General features: G+C 41.1%; 1 protein-coding gene across 4 annotated transcripts in view; it reads right to left on the reverse strand.

Moving 5' to 3' along the window:
• Positions 1–23,594, reverse strand: part of LOC146811575 (uncharacterized) — a 90,013-nt gene that overhangs the window by 29,870 nt on the left and 36,549 nt on the right. For all 4 annotated transcript variants that reach the window (XM_085618547.1, XM_085618546.1, XM_085618549.1 and 1 more), the window contains exons 6-8: positions 13,599–13,688; positions 11,332–11,421; positions 9,061–9,153 (exon numbers count right to left, since the gene is read on the reverse strand). In XM_085618547.1, the coding sequence (XP_085474673.1) occupies positions 9,061–9,153; positions 11,332–11,421; positions 13,599–13,688 (273 nt within the window). The remainder of the gene's footprint in view (positions 1–9,060; positions 9,154–11,331; positions 11,422–13,598; positions 13,689–23,594) is intronic.

The raw sequence follows: 23,594 nt of genomic DNA on the forward strand, positions 1-23,594 counted from the left end.
TAGATAGATAGAGAGGGCGGGAGACAGAGTGAGAGATAGATAGATAGATAGATAGATAGAGAGGGCGGGAGACAGAGTGAGAGATAGATAGATAGATAGATAGATAGATAGATAGATAGATAGATAGATAGATAGATAGATAGATAGATAGATAGATAGATAGGGCGGGAGACAGAGTGAGAGATAGATAGATAGATAGATAGATAGATAGATAGATAGATAGATAGATAGATAGATAGATAGGGCGGGAGACAGAGTGAGAGATAGATAGATAGATAGATAGATAGATAGATAGATAGATAGATAGATAGATAGATAGATAGATAGATAGATAGATAGATAGATAGATAGATAGATAGATAGATAGATAGATAGATAGATAGATAGGGCGGGAGACAGAGTGAGAGATAGATAGATAGATAGATAGATAGATAGATAGATAGATAGATAGATAGATAGATAGATAGATAGATAGATAGATAGATAGATAGATAGATAGATAGATAGATAGATAGATAGATAGATAGATAGATAGATAGATAGATAGATAGATAGAGCGGGAGACAGAGTGAGAGATAGATAGATAGATAGATAGATAGATAGATAGATAGATAGATAGATAGATAGATAGATAGATAGATAGATAGATAGATAGATAGATAGATAGATAGATAGATAGATAGATAGATAGGGCGGGAGACAGAGTGAGAGATAGATAGATAGATAGATAGGGCGGGAGACAGAGATAGATAGATAGATAGATAGATAGATAGATAGATAGATAGATAGATAGATAGATAGATATGTGTGCATACCGGGTCTGGAGGCTCAGTGGATGAAGGCGTCCGCTGCAGTGGCCTGTGTTCAACCTCATGGTCATAGTTTTTTTTTGCTCTAGCCCCGCCCCCTCCCCCACTGGCCCCGCCCCCACTGGTGCGGCCCTCAGCCAGAAACCACACTGTAAATTTGGCCCCCGAGAGAAAGTTTGTGAGTACCCATGCTATAGAACAACACTACTCCTACCCTGCTGGGATGGGGGGTTTGTTAGACTATTTTTCTCGTCCCCCAAATACTCAGGGGGAAAAATACCATGACACTTGCTACTGATTAAAGGCATTTCAGTACCACCCCAGATATCCACCCGACTGAGGGGGGACAGTCCAGTGTGCTTGGTCAGGGGGAGAGAGATATGGAAGCCAGACCCCTGAGAACTGAGAGACGCGAACACTAGGAACCTCGTGACATTGACTACAGAGCTTTTATTTAAAAGAAAATTCAGGGACAGTGTTGTCTTACATAATTACTGCAGGCCATCCAATAAGGCAGTCCTTAAAGGATTGCAGAATTATTCAAAATAATTCCAAAAGAATATATCTAAAGAAGGAAGAAGGCAAACAATACAAATACAGAAATGTATTTAAAAAATGTAACACAAGAGGGTACCAAAAACATTTCTCATATACAAAACTAACTGAGATGGATACTATTTTTACAGTAATCTTATCTCATGGACTCTTTTGAAAAAAAACACTTCTTACACTACGAAAAAAAGGAAATCGTCTTTGAATATACAATGAGCAGCTCCTACATACAAATATGTACGAAAATGGGTTGAGAGTGTCGACGTTTTGGTCTTATCTGGTGTAGTCATCTACAAGACCATCTTCAGGACAGAACGTTCAGATGTGACCTGAAGACACTTAAGAAATTTGAACATAAACTTTCTGTTCCAGATAATCAATGATAAATACGGCTCGTTTTTGATGAAAGAATAATTATATTCAAATATTGGGTAAAATGTAGAAAAAACAATCCATCACGGGTAGCCAAGCTGAATTCAGTGCATCGATTAGAGACAGTCCTTGAGATGCTTTAGGCAGCAGCACACCTCGCATTAGTCGAGTGTCCACTGGATCACAGAGAATTCCAACCGTAGCGAAATAGCCGAGCCAGGGTGTAACACACCTGGTTGATATACCTGAAATGTAACAGTCGATGACGGCCATTCAGTTACTATATTCAGATCCTCTTGCCAGTCCAGACGAATCTTGGTTACCCCAGACTGTCGGGCCTCTTGTGAAAATGCATATCGTTTGGCAATGACACGCTGTGGCGATGTCACTTGCAACAGTGGACGATGTATTGCTATACTTAGATGATCCCCTAAGGCCCATACATTTTCAGGGCTATGTATCTGGTTGAAATCGGTCATGTTTACGCTGACCCCCTTACTTCTCCTGAGGCCTGAGTGTCTCCGCTGCAGTCGTTCCTAGGGGGGTTTTGATGTTGGGGGGTCTATGTTATGGATGATCCTGGAGATTTCCTGAGACACAATCTGGGCTGGGTCCTGGACGGGTACAGAAGGGACGCAGGACACTGGAGAACACTCCCGTAATCTCTGAGGGGCAGGGCAACCTTGTAAAAGAGGATAGTGCCCCCCAATTTCCTCTATGTAGGAAACTGTGATTTTGTTGCAGTACCCCCCCCCCCCCACCCACGGTTTGCCTGGTATTTGATCCAACTTTGACTGAAATGTCCTGGGTTCCTGCTAACCAAGTCCCCAGCACCAGTGTCCTTTCCCTAAAACTGTACAATTGCTGAATATTACATGTGAGAGCATTCCTGCATGAGCAGATATGCCCCTGTTCTGGTCAGTCATATTACTGCCAGTACAAGTCAGCAGGGAAGTCATTTTAAAACATGTATTGGACACTGGTGAAAACGAGTTCCCCAGCTACATGATGGCTTCACTGAAAATAGGGATGTTTGTTTGGTATCATACATCTTGTATTGGTAAAGCCACACTGATGCCAGTGTAAGATTTACCAATACATGCACCCAGAGAGCACCTTAGAGGTGCCCCCTGAAAACCTACCAGCCTCTGGTGTGCTTGCAGCCTGCCACCCAAGACGCAGTTCTGACCTCCTAGGGTGAGAGCCTTTGCTCTCAGGAGGCACAGAACAAAAGCCTGTCTGGGAAGAAGGGTGTGCTACCCCCTCCCATAGGAAGACCTGCTGATTAGCCTCCTTGGGCCGGTGGGCTTCAAAGAAGCGGTCGCCTTTGGAATGCTAAGCTGGTTCCTTTCAAAGGAGAGCAAGCCACCCCCCATGTCCAGAGCCCGCTTGGCACCTGGACAGGCAGGAAAATTACCTAGTCAGGTAGGTCGTGCCACCTCCGGGCTAGTACCACCCCTAAGGTGGGCTATTGTGAGGTGGACAAGATTTTTTAGAAGTAGCCATCTTTGTGATGGCATACTTCTGGGACAGGGTTATGCCCACTTCCCACAGAAAGTGGTCATTTAGGGCATGTAGTGACCCCAAGAGTCAGTAGCCCATTGGCTACTACCCTATACTCCCCTATCACCCCTAAATTCAGTATTTAGGGGAGTCCCTGGCACCAGTGAAGTAGATCCTGATGGCCTCCAAAGAAGGAGTACACGTAGAGCTGCAAAACCAGAGACTGAAGAGAGCACTTAACTTGGCCCCAGTCCTGCTGTCCTGTCTGCCATGTCGAACCTGCACCAAAGACAACTCATCCTGCAACTCTGTGTCTCTAAAACTTGTGAAGTCTGCCTCCCTTTAATAAAGACCAAGACATCCAGAAGAACAGTGGAACTGTTCCCTGCATCCTGCAGAAACTCCCAAAGAAAAAATTCTGAGGCCTCCCGAAATGCCAAACCTGACACCTGAACCCACCACTGCACCCGTCGCATCCGTCCCGAGTTGAAGCGGGCCACCGGTGTCAACAGGTTCCACAGTCCTCCAAAGCCCCAGTCCATTGACTCCCCAGCGTCGCCTGAAGCCTCTGCACGCAGGACCCTCTACTGCGACTGCTCTGGTGAGGAAAAAGCAGACGCCTAAAGATACCTCTGCACCAGTCACCCTTGGGCCTCGGAGAAGAGGACCAAAGGTCCTCGAGCATCTCAAGGCCTGAGCCCACTTGCTGCTTCAGCCTGACTGGCCTACTGGCCAGAGCCTGTAGCCTCTTTTTACAGTGACCGATCCCCACTGAAATGCACTGGGCTACCGATGCCGATTTGCACCTTCCACCCAGCCGCCCTGACGCTGCTGGTGGTGTACTGCTGGTGCTGCCTTGGCCGTTGCCCACCACTCACCTTAACACCTTAACTCCTGGAGATTGGTCCCGTAAGTCGATGTACTGTACCTGTTTGCAGAACTTGTTCTTCCTTCCACAGGATTACATTGCAGAACTCGGAAATTGCACTGTGTCCACTTTTTAAAGTGAAAAGAATGTATATTTAGAAACGTACTCACATGAACGATTTTTCTCTAAAGCCAAATCATATATAAAGTTGCTTGGTATTTTATAAATTGATGTAGATCTCCTTCCTGAGTCGTGTGTGTCATTTATTAACCGCTGTGTGTATTTGCAAATGTCTTTCACTCCTCTGTGTTAAGCCTAAGGATGCTCAACCACACTACCCCCTGATAGAGTACTTTGGGATTGCATAGTAAGCCCCTGTCCATTCATAAGGTAACCCCTGGACTCTACACGGTATATAAACTTTTTGATATACCACATAAAGAGCCAGCTTCCTACACTCTACTGCTACAAATACACTATTTTTTAAATCTGCGCATGCGGTGACCAGATCCATGCTGTGCGATGGCTGGACCCCGAGCACTGCACTACAAGCCCTGTCCAGAGACCCATACGTCTCCCAGACATTTGTCTGTACTACTACACCGCACAACTGCTAGTTGTCAATGACTGGGCATTTGTCCCACATGAAGTACCCTCTTTAATAGCAGAAAGAAGACTGTTGGGCCCCCGGGGATACTTGCAGAAGCTTTACGAATAATGTAGACCACATCAACACCCTTTCCCGACAGACTTAGTGATAAAACTATGTACATTTGGGATGGCAGCGGTGGATCCCACTGGAGACAACAATATGGGTCTTGGTCCTACTGGGAGCCTTACAGGGGTTGGAATGCAAGCTCCCCTTCTCCGAGCTACAGACTCAACATGAACTGACAACAACTTAGCCCTTCCAATACTTAAAGGCTCAGCACGCACTCAGAGGTTTCCGGGATATGCTGCGTGAGGTTCCTGACGAGGTGTGGCAGGAGTATCGACTGCTATCGGCCCCTTTGCAGAGCCACACTATTTCCCTGAAATATAGGACATTGGTGGCCAACTGCCAGCCTTCCCTGGCCATGCTACATGGGAGGTGGACAGGGGGGTCCTGATAAATGAAGATTGGTGGGTAGGTGTGTTGGCACCCTCGGGAGGTGGCCATCAAGGCCAGATACTGGCTGGTACAGCTGAAAATCCTCCATGTTACTTACCTCACTAGAACTCGTGCTCCTGATGGGTAGGACTGACAATGACAGATATCTGAGAGGTTGTGGTCATCGCGGAACCCTGATGCACTCTATCTGGTACTGTCCAATCATCTAACGGTTCTGGACACATGTGAGATGATGCCTCTCCACGGTTGCAGAGATACCAGTGGAGATAACCCACAAGTTGGGGTGCTTGGGGATATGGTGGAACCAAACCCTACATAGACACACACTACGGTTCTGCAACGTGGCACTTATTATGGCCCGAAGAGACACTGCCCATAAATGGGGGGAGTAGAGACATGCCCACATTACCACAATGGCAGGCAAGAATGGATTGGTGCATGCATCCTAAGTGTACAATATACAAGCATTTACAATGCAATGGTCTCGGCAATATTATAGGTAGAGCTATTGGTATTGCTCATTATTTTTTTATCATTTTTGTATCCCTAATTAAATGGCATTGTCATTTCTATTGGCATTAGCTTTTTTTTTGCATATGTGATACCTATTGCATTAGCAGAGAGAGAGTGAGGTAGTGAGGTAGTGTGATAGAGAGAGAGAGTGAGGTATTGAAATAGAGAGTGAGGTCAGAGGTCAAGCTAGCACTGAGTACGCTGTGCGCGAGCCTGGTCCTGCTGTTGAAAACAATCTAATAGACTGACAAATGAAAGCGCGACCATGTCTCACGCCGATGTTCACTATGTGTTGGATGATGAAAAGCTGAGCGCATTTATAGAGATAAAATTGGTGTGGTGAAAGCTTACCGCTTGACAAGCAACCGTCACATGTCATTAAAAGCAAAAGTGAAAGAAAGGACCGAATCCTGCTCTGCAGATGGGCAGGTGTAGACCTGTCAATCTCACGAACGTACGTGTCAAAATAATCTAACAAATAGACGCGTATCCATATCTCTTTGCCGGTATTTACTATGTGTGCGATTAGACTGAAAATGCGCTAAAAACAACTGAGCGAATCGCAGAGAATAAACTGGCGTGGATAATGTTTATCGCTTGCTCAGAAACCGTCTATGTCCGTCAAAGTCGAAGGGAAGACTGAATCCTGCTCTTCTTTCAAGCCGGTGTGAACCGGTCAATTACACGGGCGTACGTGTCAAAATGCATACGCTCACAGTGATGTTGGAATTTAGCAGGAGCGAGGGAAAAAAGACTATGAAAGGTGCGCCCTGTGTGGGGCTGCTAAAAAAATCTTCCTAGACTGGGAGGCCCTCAAAGGTGACGGAACATATCACGTCTGGGGGGGGGGGGGCATGGATGGCATGAATTGCTGTACATATCCCAAGGATGCGATAAATGGGTGCAAAGATTAACAGATAACCAAAAGTGTTAATCCTATACATAGAATGACAGATACAGAATGTGATTAAGTTAGCCCCAGTGCGCTGCAGTACATTTTGTTGGTCTGTGTTCACCGCCCACTGTCTCACACTGCGAGACTGTGACGAGCATCTGCTGGGAGGAGACGTCCCCGTCCTCAGAGTCGGAGTGACACCACTTCACGAAAGACTTAACCAACAGGCTGAGGCGTCGGTCATCACCGGCACCGTCGCCATCGATTAGGAGCCGCTTACGGATAATTTCGTCATCGGTGACAGCCCCCATGCCTTAGACGTCCTAAACCAAGAGAGTCAAGTAAGTCGCAGCAGTCACCGTAATCAGGCTATCACAACGCAAAAGTCGCCGAGCTGCAAACTGCCACAAAACCACACGTGTTACAGAGACCACCAAAACAGAATCAGCAGCCCAGAATTATTTGCTGAAGTCACCCCTAAGCTCTTCTGCTCACTCCATCCGGTGAAGCCTGCCCCGGCAGCGCCGCCACCAGCACAACAACACGGCGCTGGACGGATGGATCCTCACGGCCAGACTATAGCAAAAAAATGGCGGATGGAAGCTTCGAAAAAATTTCGGATTCGGGGGCGTGTTCCTGCTGTTCTAAAAGGGCGTGGCTAAAAAGTGGAAAGAACAGCAAGAACACGCCCCCGAATCTGAAAAAGACGGAGCCTATTTGGAGGGACGGCTCTCTCCTCCAATGGCGGGCCTCCGTTTAGGAAGCCAGCCAATGGAGGAGAAGCAAAAAGAGAGGCGGGCTAAATAGCCACTCTAGGAAACATTAAATCTTCCGACTTCCGGTTGATCGCCCGGATTGTCGAACTATCAGCTGTATGCCCAATATGTATGAATCACTGATTTTCAAACTGTGTGCTGTATTAATGTCAGATGTTGCTATGCATGTTTTTGTTCACAGCATAATAAAACGATTTTTTTTTAGAAGCACCAGTGTGTTTGTGCCCTTTCTCATTTGTAAGCAGACCTGTTGCCATAGGTTAATAATGAGTCCAAAGACGGTTACGAAGGTCGACATGTGTTGTTGTTTTTGATTTTGGGCAATTACTTTTAAGACCAGAGGGCTAATATTTGGCAAAGAGTATCTACATAGTCAATACTGCACCTATACCCTGGTTTGCATATGCTTATCGGTTGTCCCTAACCTTGATTGCTGGTGCATATAGTTTCACTTCTACATTTGACTGCAAATGTAGTATCAAGATAATTTATGCAGTAGAGGGTTTTCTCAACTCCAACAGTAGCAGGAAATATTGCTGTAGGTGTTAAGGCAACCCCTACTAATAACTTATATGAGCTTACTGCCAAAACATGTTTCAGATTTTCATGTTCCAATTCGGATTTACTCTTTGTTCTCATTTTTGTATTTAAGTGAACAGTATTTGTGCAATGCCCATTCTAGAAGTATTTTTGTTCTATTTGGATAGATGTAAAAAACAGATATAGGAAATCAAACTTTATCACATATGGTGTTACTGTAAGAGGTAATGTTCGACTTTAAGAGTTAGGCCCAGATGAATAGTCTTGGAAACGGTTTCCCTTTTCTGGAAAATCCTACGGATGCCTTGTTGGAATGTGAGTATGCAAAGGAATCACTTTTGGACAACATCCTACTTGCCAAAATTATGTGAACCATTTCTTGTCAAAGTCAGCTGATGTTTCAGCAAGCGCTATGGATTGCATTTCTGCATGAAGCCAGGTTCCTGAATAAGTTAACCTGAGCTCGAATACTCATTGAAGGGCTGGGTCCATTCTAGGTGCCCACCCCCGTAAAATGGAACGCCAGTCAAAGAAAAAGAAATAATATTCTATTCAGAAGCAAACAGAAATGTACACCTGTACCTCAGAAAATCAATCAATTCTTTAGTAGATCATATTTACTGATCAACAGATGTGGAACTCCAGTGTAGGTGTCTTGTGTAGATTTTCAACTTTCCCATGTATTGTCTCCTAAGAGAACCAGTGTTGGATCGCCCTCTTAAGAAGGGAACAGTGAAGACGCCAAGTGCCTTTTTGGGTCACACCGTCAAAACACAGCAAACCTATAACACTAATCTTTAGTACCTTAAAAAAAGTTATCTTATAATTATCTGAAATTCTTCACATAAAGTGAGGTAATATACAACTGGAGCATGGGAGTTTATAGAAGGAAATCATATGTGAGAACTATGCCTGGAGGTCAATTTTGGTTTCAAGCTACACCATTCCCACGCTCAATTGCAAAGTAAAAAAAATACCTGAAATTCCTGAAAAGGCAGTCACCCACTAATACAGTATAGTCTGATAGTCTGCAATGAAATTAATGAACTGCTAAGAAATAACTGCTCATTGAAAAACCTTGTCAATCCAAACAGCAGCAGCTCAAGAGGCATGAAACTTACCAGGGCCCGTGTCGATAGCACCCTGTTCTCCCTCTCGACCAGGGCGAGCCATCACATTCACCGTTGACTCATCTTTTTTGCGTAAGCAGACATCTGTCAAGAGAAACAGAGATCTGAAAGAATGATCCAAACTGCTTTGCATTTTCGAAAAATATAGAAGACATAAAAATGTAAACATCTGCAAAATAACTTCACAGGAATTAAAGGGTTTCCATTTTCAGTTTCAGTGCGACACCATTTTACGTTTACGTTTGTGAAAAGTAACCCTAATACCTATAACAATTGGAAAACGCCTTGCCAACTAAAAACTTTGTAACATCACTGTACTGTGTTCAGTGAGACGCTCCCTCTTGGCAACTTCAAGGGGATTTAATTGCCCAGAATAATGCCAGCTTTAATACAAAGTTCCCAGGGTGTAGGTAAAGGTAGAAGAATGAGCGACATAGAGATCTCTCATATCTCAAGTGAGGAGTAGAAATCACATAAATTAACTGTTAACATTGGTAAGCCTAAAACAGATATAGCAAGAACATTTTATGTTTATCACAACTATATTTGTGGATAAGAACTATGTGAGCAGTCACTGGGAAGTGAGTTTATAAATATAAGTGTCACATATGGCTTCTATTGCTTTCTGTTTGGAAGGTGGTCTGCCCAATGCCTACCAATCACTGTCGTGGAGAGGGTAAGTATAGGACATTCCATCCTCTACCTGGAGAAGGAGCTGTCAGCACTGTGGTCCATCGCAAATGGATACTTCATGAAAATTATGGAAACCTTATTGTCCTCGATCATCTCATAAACCAATTATTATAAAAATCACCGTTTTTTAATTTACCACGTAACTGTTGTTGCGCAACAGAAACCCCTAGTAAATTGGGGCAGCCACAAAGCTGCTGCTAGAATGTCCTAAATTACAATCAATAAATACCATAATTACAAATGGTGACCCTTTCAATTGGAGAAGAGGTCTTTATGATTAGCCAATCAATGAGGCAGAAGACAGAGACTCTGTGCTTGTTACAGCTGTCCATCAGTGAGTGACTGCTTTGCACTGTTTTGCAAGAATCTTCAATGCTGTTTTGAACACCAAACATCTGCCTAGTGTGGTGCAGAAGAACAAAACGTTGCAGTCATACTGATCCAGCTTTATAGTGGCTGCTGCACAGAGACCGCTATGTTACAAGTGGCACTACATGTTAGATGATATGGTTGCTAGTTTACGGGCTATTTTAGAACTCTCTGTGGCCTTTGGTAACATTTATCATGGACAAATCCATGTTCTTCAGAGTGATGGTGTGAAATCAGTCTTGGCTCTCTCTAGCCAAGGGGTACTCCAGGCTGCTTTCTCGCCCCTGTTTTATTTAATGTGCAATACTGTGCTGTAGGACGTTTTGATAAAGACTTTGGAATCAATGTCAAATGCAAAGATATTTTTGTTTTGTAGGAATCGCTGTAACTTTGCTGTATAGACTTGGTTAAAAGAGCTAGTCGTCGCCAGTAAAGTCTGATTTAGTGAAATTATTTGGTTTTACGTTAGCCTTATGGTTATGCCTGAATGATGTATAAAACAATTACAGACGCTTGTATTGAAAGTGTTAGATCAATCTGTTTATTCTAACAAATTAATTTGGCACTGAGGTCTCAGCTCTGGAAGTGCTCCACAACTGGCAGATGGGGGTGGGGTTGTACTTGCAGGACTTTAAAATAAGTCATTGGCTCAGCTAGAAGATGTATCCATGCTACAGATTAGCTTTTCTCCAGTGAGACACAATGTTGCATATAAATTCAGCTTTACTAATACAACCATGAATTTCACTAGAGGTCCAGTGCATGTTCAAGGCTGTCCTCTGACTTTCAAGGCAGTGACATTTAACACCCAGCCAAACATCTGATGATTCTATGGAACCTGAAAAGAAATAAATCTCTCTCATCACAAACATCCAGGTTCTCGAAGACTAAAAGCCTTTCTCAGCCTTTCTTGCAGAAGGAAGTAGTTTACACAGTCTGATGTCCTAAAGGAGTCTTGTCAAAACACCATCTTTTCCAATATTTCTGTTGATTGCGATTGGGGTGGTTTGGTTATGAGGTGTAAATACGTATGAGTGTGTTAGATAATTTTCTCTGTTTATTATTTTAATGCGTATGCTGTTCATGGGATGGTTTCACTGTTAAGTGTTCAAACACCTAAGGGTTGTGTTTGCTCTAGAACAGTGTAATAAAAAAAAAGATCTCTGTAAATTGCATATTAACTTGTGTTTTTCCACTTACTGGAAGGTCTCACCAGTGGCTTTTGGTTTATGTGCGTTCGCTCTTTACCATTAAGTCTCCGTGAATGTACAGAATGGATGGCTGGATCAGCTGTATGTAGAAGAAAATGAAAGCACAAATGACTGAAAAGACAGAGCAACTAGCCAGTAATAGATAACATTGCATAGACATTTGCGCTGTAATTTATTGCTCTAATGGACCTTTTGAAGCACACAACCTCTACTCGTTCAGGATTTAAGGGTTCATTCTCAAGCCACAGCTGGCATCCCAATATTTGTAAAAATACTGAGGCGTAGCTACAGCCCCACAACCCCTGAAATATCTCCAATCCCCTCCACTTACCAGTCAGCATGCCCAGGTTAGTGTCATTGCAGCCTTTGCACAGAGGATTCTAGCTCTGCTACAGTCGGCCACACTCTGCAGACAAGTACTTGAAGTTCATTCACTAGTATCAGACTGTCTTCTCCGGAGGATCAGACTTTAAATATTCTATACTGCGCCTGCCTCTTGGGGACTCCTTGCTCATAGGCCTGGCACTAGATTGTGCCAGGGTGGTTCCACATACCTCTCCCATCAAGAGAACTCTTTCTTTCTTTTTCTTTAGGGAGATCTACTCAGTACTTCACTGCAGGCTTACTGTAATCCTCTACCCTTAGATGTCCATGAATCCTACCAAAAACTTGCATGTTTGGACTCGGTCATACCTATTCCAAACTCACAGCTGATCAGACCACACACTCACTCTCTGTAGGCAACTGATCGCTGCACTTCGCCATGCCACTTGGGAATGCGTGGTGCTCTATGTGCCAGTATCCTTGCTGCCTGTACCATCTCTGGGGCTACATTTTATTTCAGTGCACTCCTGGTCTGCTCTGCTCTATTATTAGTGAGTGACAATTGGGGCCAGCTGTAAGTAGATTTTTGAGGTTGCTAACTGCCTGATTTGCAGAATAGGGCTTTTTGTGACCTCCAAAAAACATTTGTAATGTAAAAATACCCAATTTGCGATTTGGTAACCCATTAGCGAATCGCAAATTAGGCTTGCAATTCAGTATTAGGAAGGGGCGTGTTTACAGAGCCCCTTCTTAATAGCAACACACAGTAGTATGTGTGTATGTTTTGTGACTGAAATGGGGGGTCGCAAAACATTTGCGTTTTACTTTCTACTTAAAGTAGGTGGTAACCCATGCACAAACAGGAAGGGGTCCCCAAAGGACCCATTCCCATTTGTGAATTTATGTGAAAATGATTTTTAAGAGCAGGCAGAGGTCCCATGGACCACAGCCTGCTCTTAAAATATTAAAAGAAAACTTTTTTTTTTAAACGCATCCTGTTTGCTTTCAAGGAAAACGGGCTGCATTTCAGAATAAAACATTGCTTTAAAAGCAATCACAGACGTGGTGGTCTGCTGACCTCAGCAGGCCACCAATCGTGTGATTTTAGCAATTCCCAGTGGGTCGCAAACCGAGACCTACTTCATGAATATTAATGAGATAGGTCTATTTGCGACCCACTGCAAAATATGTGAAACACACATTAGTACTTATCCCAATAGCCAATCGCGAAAACTCCCTATTTGGTAATCACAAAACCAAATCTACGTGCATCTGGCCCTAGATCTGCTCCTGCAGATCAGCTATCACAGCCTGCACACATCGCTGCGCTATAGGTTCATAGCAACTAAAAACACTACAGGCGTTACTAGCACTCCCCCGAGGAAGACACATTCTTGAGATGAGCCATTCACTGAACTATTAACAACTACTTCTGACTATACCTACAACATTTCAGCGAGCAAAGACACAATGAAGTGTTTCTCCAAACACCTGGTCTGGCTTTTGTAGAACTGGCAGAGGAGTTCAATGGATACAAGGATTGGGAGGACATGTATCTGTGTCGCCCGAGAAGCATCCAAGGTCTGATAAACGTCAATGTTTGTGCTAATCCCGAATTAAGAGAAAACAGCGCAGAAGTTGTGGGCTGTAAAATGTCTGACGGGCTAGTCCCACCTCTACTCCAGAGAACACACCTCAGAGACACATTGTACATAACTCAGAGGAATTTCACAGTTTGATACAAGTGTACGGAGACATTGTCTTCAGTATCAGAAAATGACATCATTACCCTGGCTCTCATTAGTAAGGAAATGAGTTGTGACATTTTTTATGTAACGAAGGGCATACAAATGTCCCTAAGAGTAGTGCCTGCCATATCAATATATTATCTTGCCCTCCACTCTCCCCCACTAGCCCGTGCTATCCACTCACCTGAAGATCTTGCCAAAGGCTCTTTCGAACGTCTTTTTTCATCATCATTGTTGTTACTTAGTGAAAACACCGCAGTGACAACTGGATAAGCTGAACATAGAAAGAAACAACATTAGTTAAAATGGCCCAGGTTATTATCACATTAGCAAGAGGGAGTTTGTTAACCACTGCTTCCACAAGGGTCAATAAAGGAAGGCACCGGACTAGCTCCCTGGAATGGTATTCGCTTATAACAAGTCTCTCTTTTAAATTCTTGCTGCTGCACTGCTAACATGCTTGGGAAACCCATAACAATAAAATGTGCCAATGAAAATACTAATGCTATAAAGAATCTTTCACCTCTAAGTTGCCCCACATTTGTATCACTTAAATACATTCAATTGGAACCTTGGAATGTTGGGAGCGCCGCGGAACACAATCACGTGGCTCAGGGCAAATCATAGTTGATATAAACCTTCCGCTCCAATAATACAATGTTAGTCTTTTGTTTTTCCGTTTCTATCCTCAGTAAGTGAATATTCTACCGTCTTACATAGCCCTTCTAACTCAGGCAGAGGCTATACCAGTTGTTAAAGGCCCTCTCCCTCGATCTAGACCCTAGCCTGCAGCTCTGGCCCATAACTTGGAATCAGGGCCTCGAACAACCACTACAACCCTAACCCTAAGGCTATAATACAGACTCTTTTTGTGTTAAATGAAAAACCTGAGGTGGTGATGGAGCAAGGTTTCACATCTAAAGAAACTTGCTCGTATGCAATCCTCTAGAATAACATGTAATACTGTAACCAACTTTTCCGTGAGTACTAAAATTGCACCACATTTTACATAATCACATCTAGGGGGAAGGTTTTCTATGTGCTGTCTTAATAAGTAACTTGAGTGTCCTAAAAATGGCCGCTAAAACGCGGGAAATCTTCAACGCATTCGTCTACCACATCACGTGGTGTGACGTTCTTCTGTCGCTTGAGGGGAAATCTTTGCAGCTGCGCAGTAGCTTCTAATATGGGCAATTCAAAGTAACATACTAATGCGCATGCCGAGCTGAAACTAACCTATGCACGTACTACTAAGCTATTAATGCGAAAGATTTATTAAGTAAATGGGGTTAGAGTAGAAGTAAGTGGTATACAGTGAATTCATTTAATTTTGTATTCTTACATGTCTCTCTTTGACTTTATTAATAGTTCGTATTTGGGCCTTGGAGGGTTACTGATGTCTTCATCCTTTGTGGCAACCACGCATGCATCTTACCTCTCTGCTCTCAAGTCCATGAAGTCATGGGACGACTGCCAAACCCTAAGCCTAGCAAGGACATGGGAACTCAACTTTCTGAACGCTATGAGAGGAAATTATAAGAAACATTGTACCATAAATGTATCGATCAGAATATGAAATGCTTGTGGGAATAAAGCTTGTGGGTATTAAAATTAAGGGGAGGGGAGTTAGACAATAGACTAAAGAAAATTATTGCACTTGGTATGGTGTGATATCCTCACCCCACTGCTTGACCCAATCAAATTGCGGGTGAACATGGAATTGAAACATTTGGGGGTGGATCATACACTTGAATTTGGTATAACAGAGGTAAGTTCTAGATAGTTAGGTACACTTGATGCTGAGATGCTAATGCTATGCTGAGATGCTGCCCGAATTTGCTGCAACCTGACAGAAGAATTCTACACTAGGGACAATTCGCGGCACACCAGAGGAGGCACATCTAGGAAGGGGTCCGGACGTGCCTGAGCCGGAGAGAGTAGCACCAGAGAGGGGTGTAACGCTGGCATTGCACTAGAAGAGGTCACCTTACCCTGTCCCGAACCTGTCCTGAATCCTTGACTCTGACGTTGGGGTCCTCACACCATTCTAGGTAAATATATCTGTAGGGTAAAAGCTCCGTACTTGCTCTCTGTCCTTTCTCTCCTCAGGTGCTGTCATTACAAGAATGTATTCATGCAAACTGATTATAAGCTAATTGTACTATTTTACCTGATGGAGATTTTTTGGCATATTCATGTGTATTTGATTTGACTCACAAAATTATTAATTCAGACTTTTAAAACTCCTGAGTCTGTGGTTCTTTAAACAAAAGAATAAATGCATTGTTGTGATTCCCTCCCTATTCTAATCTACTACTAGATCCTTCGACTGTACATTTTACTCAGGAGACAGGATTGGTAAGAATACTGGTGTAAAGGTTTCCTGGGGTAGAAGAAATTGATGACCAGTGGATATTTGCCAGCTCATGGTGTGTATGAATGTATATGGGCCCAAATGAATGTTGTGTGTAGGAATGTGTTGAGCTGGTAAACTCCGCTGCATCAGTTTACTTGGAAGCAGAGGCATGGTTAGTATAGATAGTTATGTGACGATTATGTTTGAAATTTTGAATTATTGATTTAGGTTTAACCAAAACCCGTTATGTGCTGTTTTGCGTTGTCTGAAAATTCCCGGGAATATTGAATAGAGGGTGGTAAATGGAAGCCACACTGCAGTGAGGTTATTGGTCTGGATCGAGAAAGTGCTGAAAGTTACGCAGGACTAGAAGCACTAAGTTAGGGAAAATTTCTTGAGCGTTAGTGAGAATAATTGGAAGCGAGGAGTCCGCTGTTGAAATTTTGGTATTATATCACCTAGAAAGGGTATTTCTGAAGGAGTAGCAGGTTCTCTGATGCTTGTGTGAAGTGTAAACGGAAAGGTTTTACTCGTAGTGTGTGAAGAGCATGCGGAAGGGTTTTACTTGCAGTGAAAGAAATCTTACTATTCTTTGAATTAGTGGGTCAGACACAATAGTGAATGTTTATACGTTGTTAATTAATGAAAATTGTGTGAAAAGTTTGTAAGAAAATATGTTTTCGCATTACCTTGTGAAGGAGGGGTCAGTTGCGTGTGCTGCACTGAGGTCACTGAGAGCCGCGCTGGGATTGGTTGGAACAGTGGGCGTACTGTTGATGCGAAATTGTAAAGGAGGGGTCAGTAGTAAGGAGTGAAACTGACGTCACAGAAAAGCAGCGCAAGCATTGGCTGAGCACGCAAGCAGAGTAAAAGTTGATTAGTACTCAGAATAGAAAACGCGCTGGTATTGGAAAATTATTAGAATTAAAGCAAGCGTTTGATTGGTCATCAAAATAGAGATCTCGAAAATAATAATAGATAGTGGAGATTGTATATACGATCCAACCTTAACAGGGACTCGACCAGATAGAAGATTTGTAGGATTTGCTTATGAGCAGCACCTTAACCAGCACAAGCACGCAATGTACGGAGAAAAGAGAAAAATTACTTTCATACAAAAAGTTAAGAATTATTTCAAAAAGGACAAACCCATTAAGAGTAGCGAGGGGATTCTCATTCCTCCTCCAAATACGCCTGCATCATACATGATGGTGGAGAGAAGTTATCATACTTGAGTGTGGTTAGAAAATTGGATAGAATACACAAAAGATGATGGTATATTAGCATTTCCTGAGTACGGAAGCTTTAATGGAAGAATCCTGTACAATTTAAGAACACAAATGAATGAGTTAGAACCGAGATCTAGATTGCCTCAATATGAGGCTTTAGAAGAATGGGAAATGGAAGCATTTGAATGTGACAGGCCGGAAACAACAGACATTTAAGCAAATATTACCCGAAATTTCCCCGAGAGACTAGAGATAGTCAAATGAAACACTGGAGACAGGCCATGGTGGCAGAAGGTTTATATCCTGTGTTAACATCAGAAGAGCAGATGGGAGGTAAATGTACAGAGAAGACCAAGCACTTGACCATGATAGATAGCGGAGAAACAGAAGAAGGGTATTTAGAGGACGTATTGATGAAAAGTCCTCCACCCTATAATGATGGATTCAATAGAAGGACACTTAGTGCCCTGATGATAGGAACACCCTTGGTTCCACAAATAGTACATGACACCGCAGACAGGGTACTTCAACAGAAAGAAAAGGAAGCAATAAATAAAAACAGAGATGAATTGATTCAGAGGATAGCTCAGCTAAACGCACATCTGGAAGCATTGACCATACCAGTTACAATAGGTCTGGAAGTTCCATTATATGGAGAAAAATCAATTTGTCCTAAAGTTCCTGTAATGCCTACTCCAAGCATAGAACCTAGAAAAGATCAAGCCAGTGAATGTGAATCAGTAATATCATTGATGGATTTGCCTATAAGAGAGCCGATAATGGAAACCCCGAAAAGAAATGTGCCTAGTTGTTCAAAGGAAATTAGACTAGAGACATCATCAGGAACTAGAAGTACCACAATAGTCACTCCAGAAGATATAAAGAGATGGTCTCAAGAAATAGAGAAGCCAAAGTCACAGCCAAAAATATTGGACATTTTTAAATTGAGGGTAGAATTGGAAGACATTATTGCCGGAAATGTGGGTCTAGACAGGCTAAACACATAGGGTGAGGAAGAATTACTGTTTATTTGTTGGAGCATTACACGAAATATGAAGGCTTTTCATGAAAAGCTGACAAATTTGGCCTCGGAAATGGGAATTGACATAGGGAAATCAAAGGTGTTGCAGAAACCACATAGAGCAGAATTCTCTGACAAGGATTTGGAAAACATGAATGTGTCGGGAAGAAAGTTGCAGATCAGAGAGTTGTTATTTCTGTTACAAAAATTAGGAGATCTTGAAAGATGGAGAGAAGCACAGGTAAATCGAACAACATCTGAATATGTCATGAGAGAAACAGAAAAATCTGAGAGGTTGTATCAGATGAGAGAAGTACCCGGAGGGGGGTACGTACATGTGCCATGGACTAGACAGGATATTATGTCTTTTACAAATGATTTTCCAAAATTGAGAGAGAAACCAGTGGAATGGTACAGACAAGTTGAGAGGTTTGTGAAAGTATCGAAAGTTTTATTGAAGGATCTGGATGGGTTGTTTCACATAGGAGTACCTGCAGATTTGTGGACAGAATGTAAAATTACTGTGGATTGGCCTAGTGAGGAATATCCAAGAGATGAAAAACAGGTGCCTCGTCGGAGGATGTAATGAAAAAGTATCATCAGGAAATCACCTTTCTGAAAAGTAAAATTTCCCCGAAAGAAACTGATTGGGTAAAGATAGACAGAACAACTCAAGAAAAAGAGGAGTCTGTACATGCCTACTACGAACGTCTTTTACAGGTGTTCAAACAGTATAGTGGGTTTGAAAGTTTGGAAATTAAAGACATGACTCATTTTGTGTACCGATTTGTATCTGGGCTGAGATTGAATATATCTCAAATGATTAAGCAGCACATGCTGTGCTGGCAGTCAAAGCCCATTGATGAGATTCTAAAATATGCAAAATATTGTGGAGACGAAATTGATAGCAAACGAAAAGCTTTAGAAAAAAAAGTAATGTGGGCTCAAGTAAATTTAGCTGAACAGCAAGAGCTCCAATTAAGTAAACAATCAGAAAATCAGGGAAGAACACAAGGTCAGAATGACAATAATGGGGGAAAGCCACGGGGAAGATTAAATCGGGAAGAGACAAAGAAAAAATTCCCTTGTCACGGGTGCAGGAAGTTGGGACATTGGAAGAACGAGTGTAAAGCCATACAAGTTAATAATGCCCCGAATCAAAATTTAAATCCACAGACGCAGAATGAAGTTTTAATGAGTCATCAGCCATAGGGTATAGATCTTCAGAGTCAATTGCCACCTGCCCCTAAATCAAATTTTGTGAGTCAAGCCAAGTACAGTGTGGACACCGGATTTCCAGAAGGAAGTGGTAAGGAAAAATTTGTAACATCTCAGTTTCTTTTGCCGAACCCACTGATTGATTACGATTAAGAATGACGGGGCCTGAGGGGGGAGGAAGGGGAGTGCGTACTTGGCGCATCCCTACCGGTAGATCATTCAGGGCCTTACATGGAGGGTAAAGTAAAGGGAAATTATATTACCTTCTTGTTAGATACTGGCGCTTCCAGGTCTACTGTGAGAGCAGCAGACATTCCTAACCTGCCCCTCTCGGGAGAAGAAATTCAAGTAGTAGGTGTTTCAAACAGACAAATTAGCACTCCAATCACAGAACCCATGGAGGTGCGAATTGGCAATTTTAAAGAAATGCATAAGTTTTTGGTCTGCGACTCAAGCCCTGTAAATTTGCTTGGAAGAGACCTGTTGTGCAAAATGAATTGCACTATATTTTGCACACCAGATGGTGTTGCAATCAAAACTCCACATGAAGATGGAGTTTACAAGTTCATGTTAGCTAAACAAGGAACAGAAGTAAATGAATTATATTCAATGATGACCCAAAATGAATTACCTGCAGAAGTCAAACTGACTGTAAATGCAGAAATATGGGATTTTACTGGAAAAGAGATAGGGTTAATGGCAAATGTAGATCCCGTAAAAGTGACTGTAAAAGAAGGTGCTGTTTACCCGTACACCCGACAATACAAAATGAGTACAGAAGTAAAGGCAGGGGTCGCAGCAGAAATAGAGCGATTGGTCGAACAAGGCATTCTGAAAGAAATAATGAGTAGCCGGTGTAACTCACCTATAATTGGTATAAAGAAACCTAACAGAAAATACAGGGTGGTTCAAGACCTCAGGAAAATTAACAAGATTGTTGTACCATACTGCCCAGTAGTGCCTAATCCAGCTGTGATTCTTTATCAGATACCATGGAAAGCAGGACGGTTCACAGTGATCGATTTATGTCATGCATTCTTTTCCATTCCACTGCATCCAGATAGCCAGTTTTTATTTTCGTTTAAATTTGAAGAGCATGTGTATGTTTGGAATCGTGTGCCTTAAGGGTACACAGAAAGCCCTTCAATCTTTAATCAGATACTCAAAAGAAGCCTTGAATCTCTTGTATTGCCCAGAGAGTCAGTCCTGGTGCAGTATATTGATGACCTATTGGTGGCGTCAAACACAGGAGAGGACTGTGTTACTGATTCAATTGCATTACTTAAATCATTTGGCAAAGGGTGGACATGTAGTGTCCCCTGAGAAACTTCAGTTTTGTAAAAATTCAGTTAAATACCTGGGACATCAAATAGAGAGAGGAGTTAGAAGGGTGACTTCTGAAAGAACCAGAATAATAAGTCAAATGCAGTTGCCACGAACTCAAAAAGAAATAAGAATGTTCCTTTGAGTTGTAGGGTACTGTAGGCAGTGGATCGTGGGGTTTGCGTTACTAGCTAAACTTTTGATACAGCTGACCAGAAAAAGAATGAAAGATCCCATAGAGTGCGATAACAAAAGCATGGGAGCTTTTAGAAAATTGCGGGAATGTTTGCGTGAAGCTCCTGCATTAGGAATGCCTGACTATTCGAAAGAATTTGCATTATTCTACTATGAGCGGGGTAATTGTGCACTTTCAGTCCTAACACAGAGACACAGATTAATGAGAAGGCCAGTGGCCTATTTTTCTGCTACCTTGGATCCTGTGGCCTGTGCATTACCAGGTTGCCTGAAAGCTGTGGCTGCAACTTGTTTAAGCATAGAGCAGAGTGAGTCAATTGTGATGGGACACCCTGTCAAGGTGTATGTTCCTCATACAGTGGTGATTCTACTGACCAGGACCCGAACACAGTACCTAACTCCTAGTAGGCTGACAAAATATGAAAGAATAATACTAGGGGCTGAGAACCTGACAATAGTAAGGTGTACTGTTCTTAACCCAGCTACTTTATTACCTGATCCACATGAAGAGGAAGTGAGAGATGAGGTGGAGCATGAATGTCTTGATGTGACTGAACTTAGCACCAAACCACGTCCTGACATACAAGAAGAAGCTTTGAAAAATGCAGAACATGAGCTGTTTGTAAACGGTATAAAGATAGAATATCGACGGGAAAATATCGACTAGCATTAATATCGTGGTAAGAATATCGACTGTGAAAAATATCGTAATAGAAAATATCTTTTTAAAAAATATCGTTTCGTGAGAATGACAAAAATATCGTCATAAAAAAATATCGATGAACAAAATGTCGTTTCATATAATATCGACAGAAAAATATAAGTTGTTATAAAATGTATTAAAAAATATGTATTATGTTTTTAAAAAACTTACAAAACTCCTACTAGTAATAATATGTGTTAAAAAATATTTTCTACAAAAGAATTGTTAAAATTTTAGTAGCGGGTTATTGGTATTATAGGGGATAAGGGTGGGTAGTAATTTAAAATTTGGTTTTTAAAAAATTTATAAAATATAAACAAATTAGAAAATATTTAAGAAATCCAAATTTTAATTTGAAATTTCGAATTCTTCACGAAATTAAATTTGTAATTAAATTTTATAATTTCAAATAAAAATTTTAGGAGCGGGTTTTTGGTATTATAGGGGATTAGGGTGGGTAGTAATTTAAAAATGTAGTGTTTAAAAATTGTATAAAATATTAATAAATTAGAAATTTATAATGAAATCAAATTTTAACCTCGAAATTTACAATTTTACACGAAATTTATTTTTTAATATTAATAAAAAATATTACATTAATATTGAAGAAGCGTTATTTTGGTATTATAGGGGAATAGGGTCTAAAAAATAATTTTGATAGAAAAATGTATATTGTTTACTAACCTGCACATTTCCTGACTTATGTTGGATTGGAGTTAGAATAGTAAATTATTATAAAATATAAACAAATTAGAAAATAATTAAGAAATTTAAAATTTAATTTTAAATTTCTAATTGTTTACGAATTTAAATTTTTAATTAAATTTAAAAATTTCAAATAAAAATTTTAGGAGCGGGTTTTTGGTATTATAGGGGATTAGGGTGGGTAGTAATTTAAAAATGTAGTCTTTAAAAATTGTATAAAATATTAATAAATTAGAAATGTATCATGAAATCAAAATTTAACATCGAAATTACAATTTTTACACGAAATTTATTTTTTAATATTAATAAAAAATATTAAATTAATATTGAAGAAGCGTTATTTTGGTATTATAGGGGAATAGGGTCTAAAAAATAATTTAGATAGAAAAATTTATTTTGTTTACTAACCTGCACATTTCCTGACTTATGTTGGATTGGAGTTAGAATAGTAATTTATTATAGTTTACTATCCAGCACTTTCCCTGAGTTATGTTAGGAGTTAGAATAGTAATTTATTATGGTTTACTATCCAGCACTTTCCCTGACTTATGTTGGATTGGAGTTAGAATAGTAATTTATTATGGTTTACTATCCAGCACTTTCCCTGACTTATGTTGGATTGGAGTTAGAATAGTAATTTATTATGGTTTACTATCCAGCACTTTCCCTGAGTTATGTTATGTTTGGAGTTAGAATAGTAATTTATTATGGTTTACTATCCAGCACTTTCCCTGACTTATGTTGGATTGGAGTTAGAATAGTAATTTGTTATGGTTTACTATCCAGCACTTTCCCTGAGTTATGTTATGTTTGGAGTTAGAATAGTAATTTATTATGGTTTACTATCCAGCAGTTTCCATGACTTATGTTGGATTGGAGTTAGAATAGTCATTTATTATGGTTTACTATCCAGCACTCTCCCTGACTTATGTTATGGTTTACTATCCAGCACTTTCCCTGACTTATGTTATGTTTGGAGTTAGAATAGTAATTTATTATGGTTTACTATCCAGCACTTTCCCTGACTTATGTTGGATTGGAGTTAGAATAGTAATTTGTTATGGTTTACTATCCAGCACTTTCCCTGAGTTAGGTTATGTTTGGAGTTAGAATAGTAATTTATTATGGTTTACTATCCAGCACTTTCCCTGACTTATGTTGGATTGGAGTTAGAATAGTAATTTATTATGGTTTACTATCCAGCACTTTCCCTGACTTATGTTGGATTGGAGTTAGAATAGTAATTTATTATGGTTTACTATCCAGCACTTTCCCTGACTTATGTTATGTTTGGAGTTAGAATAGTAATTTATTATGGTTTACTATCCAGCACTTTCCCTGACTTATGTTGGATTGGAGTTAGAATAGTAATTTATTATGGTTTACTATCCAGAACTTTCCTTGACTTATGTTGGATTGGAGTTAGATTA

Source organism: Triturus cristatus, chromosome 7, assembly GCF_964204655.1.
Source record: "Triturus cristatus chromosome 7, aTriCri1.1, whole genome shotgun sequence".
Taxonomy (NCBI): domain Eukaryota; kingdom Metazoa; phylum Chordata; class Amphibia; order Caudata; family Salamandridae; genus Triturus; species Triturus cristatus.